Raw genomic sequence first — 5,547 nt, 5'->3', positions numbered from 1 at the left:
CGTCGGGACTGGGCTTGAGGTGGTGCCTCTGTGTGACATCGTGTGGCCGTGTCGGGCCGCGTAGGACTGAGGGGACTTTGCTGATTCCGTGTGACTGCGTGCGATGGTGTCTCTGTGTGCAGTTGTGTGCTTGCGTGTGCGTGCTGGTGTCTGGGACTTCGTGTGGCTCTCACAGTGTCTGTGTGATTGTATTACCATGAATATCTGTGTAGGTCCTAGATCGTGAGCACGGGTGTGTCTGGGGGGGTCTGCATCTTGTGTGTGACCAGGTGTGTGCTACTGGGCTCACGCCTGTGCGTGTGCACGCTCGTGTGTGGGTGTGTGTGTGCATTGATGGCGTGTGTGGCTGCTTTTGCATGTAATCTCTGTGAACATGCATGTGTGTGATTGTCGCAGAATGGAGCCCTCTGATGGGGTCAAATCTGGGCTCTGCTATTTTTAAACTCTAGGACCTCAGGCCAAAACTGCTTGGCCGTTTCGTGCCTCAGTTTCCTCTTCCGTAAAATGGGAGTAATGATAGTATCCGCCTCATAGGTTGCACCGAGGGTTAAAATTAAACGTTAAAACCTTGGAAGCGCTGAAAACAGAGTGTGGCGCACAGTAGGCTGTGCAAGCGCCGCCGTGACCGTGGCCGCTTTGCCTGTGCGAGCGCGCATGCGCCCAGGCCCTGCTCGGCCGCGTCTCCCGTTCCCACGCTGACTCACCCTCCCTCCCTCCCTCCCTCCCTGACCCCTTCCCTCCTGCGTGAGACACACTTTCCAGATCCGGGCTGGCGTGTGTGTTTGCGTGGACACTGCGGAGGGAGGGAGGGGACCCAGCTGCCGTCCCTCTACTGACCCCGCCCAGCCCCTGAACAGGGTCCCCCACCCGTCCTGTGCAGTCCGGGTGGCCACAAGGAGCCCCAAAGTCACCCACTTTAAGTGTCTAGTTCAGTGCCAGACATTGTTTTAAGCTCTATATACGTTAGCTCATTTATATCTTTTGAATCTTCACAACAGTCCTGTGGGGTATTTTCTATTGTGGTTTCCATTTTACCGAAGAGGAAACAGGTTCAGAGAGGTTTTCTTCTTGCCTAAGGTCACACAGCTGATGGAGGCAGAGCCGGGACTCAAACCCAGGTCCTCCTGGCTGACCTCTCATCTCTCCCAAGCATCGCTCGGGAGTGAATGGTGCGAACGAATCAGTGAATGAAGGAATGAAGGGTGAAAGGAATGAATGAATGAATGAATGAATGAATGAACGAACCCGGGAGCCAGTCGTTGAGATGGGGACTCTACGAAGGCCAAGGCCTCGTCCGCGTGTCCTCAGTGTTAACCCAAGGTCCGGGACAGGGCCTGGTACACGGAAAGCTCTCGATAAATATTGTTAAATAAATTTAAAATGTTTCACATCGGCTGTGGCAAGAGCGTCCATAGCCAGGGCCGACGTGAGTTCCCTCGTTACTGGATTGAGGGGCGATCAGACAGGTCTGGGGGGGGGTTGAGGCACTTGAGGGACTGGGGGGCCCATAGGAGCACGGGGAGTCTGTTAGGAAACAGGTCAGTGCTTTAACGACCCGTATATGCGGCCCAGGGCACACCACTGGTATCTGCAGAGTGAACGCATGTGATCACCACTGTAGCCAGATTGATGGGGGTCATTCTGGGGGCTGCGAAGCCAGAGCAGGGGGGTGCACCAGGGCCTGGCTGTTTCTCCTAGGCAGGGCGTTTGATAGTTACCCACCTGAGCATAGTTACCCACCTGAGCATCTGGACAGTCCGATATCAGCCCTAAGGAATGAATGCTCGGATGGCCGGAGCGTGGGGACTGACCTCCGTCCGGTCGTCTTCTCCCAGGCTACGACTTCCCCGCGGTGCTGCGCTGGTTCGCCGAGCGCGTGGACCTCATCATCCTGCTTTTCGACGCGCACAAGCTGGAGATCTCGGACGAGTTCTCCGAGGCCATCGGCGCCCTGCGGGGCCACGAGGACAAGATCCGCGTGGTCCTCAACAAGGCCGACATGGTGGAGACGCAGCAGCTGATGCGCGTGTACGGGGCGCTCATGTGGGCGCTGGGCAAGGTGGTGGGCACGCCCGAGGTGCTGCGCGTCTACATCGGCTCCTTCTGGTCCCAGCCGCTCCTGGTGCCCGACAACCGGCGCCTGTTCGAGCTGGAGGAGCAGGACCTCTTCCGCGACATCCAGGGCCTGCCGCGCCACGCCGCGCTGCGCAAGCTCAACGACCTGGTGAAGCGCGCCCGGCTGGTGCGGGTGAGCCGCGATGCGGGGCGGGCGGGGGGCGGTAGCGAGGCGCGGGGACGGGGACGGGGGCAGCTCCGGCCGCCCTTCTGACCCTTCTTACCTGGCTGCTGGTCACGGAGGTGTCAGCTCTGATTAGTTAGTTGTCTAAGAATCTAAGAGAGTTAGTTCCCCGAGCTGGCGCAGAGAGGACTCGGGGGGAGAATCGGTCTCCACCACGCGCTTCTGCGTCGTCTCCTCCGTCCTGTTATTCCCGCGTTCATCACCTCCCACCCATCAGCTTGCACCGAGTCTCACCCAGGACTCCGCTCTCACTGGGCAAACGGCAAGCCCTCCCTGTGGGCCACAGTCGAGCCCTGCCACCCCCACCCCAAACCCTGCCTTTCTCGGCCGTCTGCCCTCATCTGCCACACCCTCTCCATTATTCATCGCACCTCACGCGGGCCTTCTGGGTCCTGCCTCAGGGCCTTGGCACTTGCTCTCGCTGCTTCCCGGAGACCTCTCTCTTAGTGGTCGTTACTTCCTAGCCTATGTGACCTGTTTATTGGGCTTCTGCGTTGACTGCCCGTCTCCGCCGCTCACGTATCAGATGCTCCACAGAAGCTGCGACCTTTCTCTGAGCTCGTTCCTTGCTGCAGCCCCAGAGCTTGGAACAGAGTCGGCGCTTAGTAAATATTTGTCGAACGAATGATACCGAACAAACGGTTGCATTCAACAAAATCTCCTCTGTGCCCGGCCCTGTGCCAGCTGCTGTAGGGGACGCAGCAGTGACTAAGGCAGTCCAGGGGAGGAGACAGAACCATGCCCGGACACTGACGACCAGGTGTGGTCCAGGCTGGGACTGGGCAGCCCAGGGGGAATCAGAGAGGGCTTCTTGGAGGAGAGGGCACCTGAGCTGCAAACCGGAGACTGAAGAGAGCAAGAAGGGCAGGGATTCCAGACAGAGGGAGCAGTAGGCGCGGGAACTGGAGATAAGAACGTGGCAGGTTCAAGGAGGAGGGAAGATGTGATGTCCGTGGAACATCCGAGGGCCGGGAGGGCAACCGAATCTGAGGCCGCGGTGGTGGGTGGGGGTCGGACCACCCAGGGCTGTGGCCAGGCCCCCAGCTTTGTCCTGAGAAGGGCTCAGGGCGGGGGAGGGATGTCGTGGGACTGGACCTGCCTTCTGGAGGGTGCGTTCGAGGGCCGGGGGGATGGGGGGAGCTGGGGCTGCAGACCGGGGAGGAGGCCGGGGACCGAGGAGCACGGAGGAGCCGGGATCAGGACGGGACCTTGTGGAGGGGGTGGAGAGCCCTGGTCGCACAGCGATTTTGGAGGCTGAGATGGAACATTCGTGGGGGAGGGTGCCAGGGCGGAGGTGGGGCAGGAAGCTGGGCCGGCGAGGAGGCCCAGAGGTTATGGGAGGTGGAGGATCCTGAGGTGTTGGTTTAAGGAGCAGGGAGAAGGGAGTGAGTCAGAGCCCCCCCACCCCCCCACCCCAGGAATCCTCCTTGGGAGGGAGCCGCCCGGTGTGGACTGCAACCGTCAGAATCCACCTCTCTCTCCTCCCCTGCCCGGCTCTGGGCTGGCTGGCTGGCTGGCGCCCTCCTTATTTCTACCTTTCTCATTGTCTCTCTCCCTCTTATTTTTTCTCTCTTCCTTTCTCTTCCTCTCTCCTTCCCTCCTTCTCCCTCCCTTTCTCTGCCCTTCTCTCCCTCATTCATTCTCTCTCTCTCTCTCTCTCTCTCAGCCTTCCCCGTGGTTTGTCCTCATCCCGCACGGACCGCTGTCCCCCAGGCCCCTTCGGGGAAGTAGACGGCGGCGGGAGCTGGAGCCCAGGGTCGCGGGACCGAGGGGCGGGGTCGGGCCGGACACCTGGAGTCCCTCTCCGGACAGGGGGCGGCTCCGGAAACGCGGACAAACCCCGGAGCCCGGGACCCGCGCCCCGGCCCACCCCGCCCTCCCCCCTTATCTCTTCCTGGCACCTTCCCGCGTTTCCTCTCTGGAAAAGTCATCAGCGCCCTCCCGCCTCCCCTCTTCTGGGTCCCCGAGGAGCCGCCCTTAAGCCCCGCCCCCCTCGTCCCATTGGGCCCTCTCGCCGGCCGCGGCCACCAGCCTGGCCACACCCCTGTCCTGATTGGCCCCTCACACCTGCAGACCACTCGGGCCTGCGGATCCATCTATGGCCCCCCAGTGCGGCTCAGGGCACGGGGTCCGCCGTGACCAAGCCTCGCCGCCCCTCCCCTGCCCGGTGTCACCTGCTCATCCCCCACGTACGATTCTGCCGCTGTTGGTCCAGCCACCGGGCGACCGTTCGCCTCCCACCATGCTCTCTTCCGAGGGCTCAAGGCCTTTCCCGACTCTCGGTAGTTCCCCCCGCCCCCGTAGGAGGTGGGGTGTGGGTGAGTCCTCCCGCTCTGCCCTTGGGTTGAAGTGAGAGCCGCTACGAGGGGCGATGTCACTGTGCCGTGATCCTTGAGGCCAAGGACTTGGGAGGGTGTGAGTCGAAAGAGGCCATATGCCCTGAACCTTCACGCTCAGCTGCTCTGAGTGGCCCAATGACATATAACAGTTACTAAACGTCTACTACGCCCGCCCCCCACCACTGTTCTAGCCCCTGGGGACACAGCGCGGAGCCAACCGGCTCAAGTTTCTCTTCTCGTAGAATTTCTTTTTAATGGAGAAGTGGATATTCATCTATAATATTGTATTGTACATGATAAGGACTATGAAGAAAAACGAAGCAAAGGAAAGTCCGGTGGGACCGTTTTGGGGACATCGGGGAGGGTGTCCAATATTGGAGCAGACGCCTGGAAGAGCGGAAGCGGGGAGCATTGAAGGGGGGTCTGGGGGGAGACCACTCCAGGTGGGAGAACAGCCAGTGCAAAGGCCCTGAGGCAGGAAAAGGCTTGACATGGGAGACGAGGATTCAGAACCAGCCAGAGCCACTAAAACGTTTGGCATTCTAAACTTATGAGTCATTAAGCAAGAGCTTTTCATCGAACACCTAAGAGCGTTAAAGCGTTTATGTTCTGTGGCACGTGCTCCCTCCCACCCCTGACCCCACCAGCTCTCAGGGGCTCACCCCTAAAAGCAGCCCCATGAACAGTTTCTAGGGCTTTCTTCCAGTTATAGTCTGTTTCTATTTAAGTGTATACCTTTACTTATTGAGCTTTCTCTTTAAAAAAAAAAAAAAATAGGACAGACTATGCTTGTTATTTCCCCCTCCTTGTTTGTTTTTTGATAACTCGTGAGATTGTGACTCAAAGATCCCTGAGTCGCTGGTGCGGACCACAGAGGGAACAAAGGAGGTGATGGAAGGACATAGAATA

General features: G+C 59.3%; 1 protein-coding gene across 2 annotated transcripts in view; it reads left to right on the top strand.

Moving 5' to 3' along the window:
- EHD2 (EH domain containing 2) overlaps positions 1 to 5,547 on the top strand; it is a 27,564-nt gene that overhangs the window by 15,917 nt on the left and 6,100 nt on the right. For both annotated transcript variants that reach the window (XM_011378165.2, XM_011378164.2), the window contains one exon: positions 1,836 to 2,248. In XM_011378165.2, the coding sequence (XP_011376467.1) occupies positions 1,836 to 2,248 (413 nt within the window). The remainder of the gene's footprint in view (positions 1 to 1,835; positions 2,249 to 5,547) is intronic.

Source organism: Pteropus vampyrus, unplaced genomic scaffold (genome assembly GCF_000151845.1).
Source record: "Pteropus vampyrus isolate Shadow unplaced genomic scaffold, Pvam_2.0 Scaffold333, whole genome shotgun sequence".
Classification (NCBI taxonomy): domain Eukaryota; kingdom Metazoa; phylum Chordata; class Mammalia; order Chiroptera; family Pteropodidae; genus Pteropus; species Pteropus vampyrus.
This window is presented reverse-complemented; position numbering and strand designations above follow the sequence as displayed.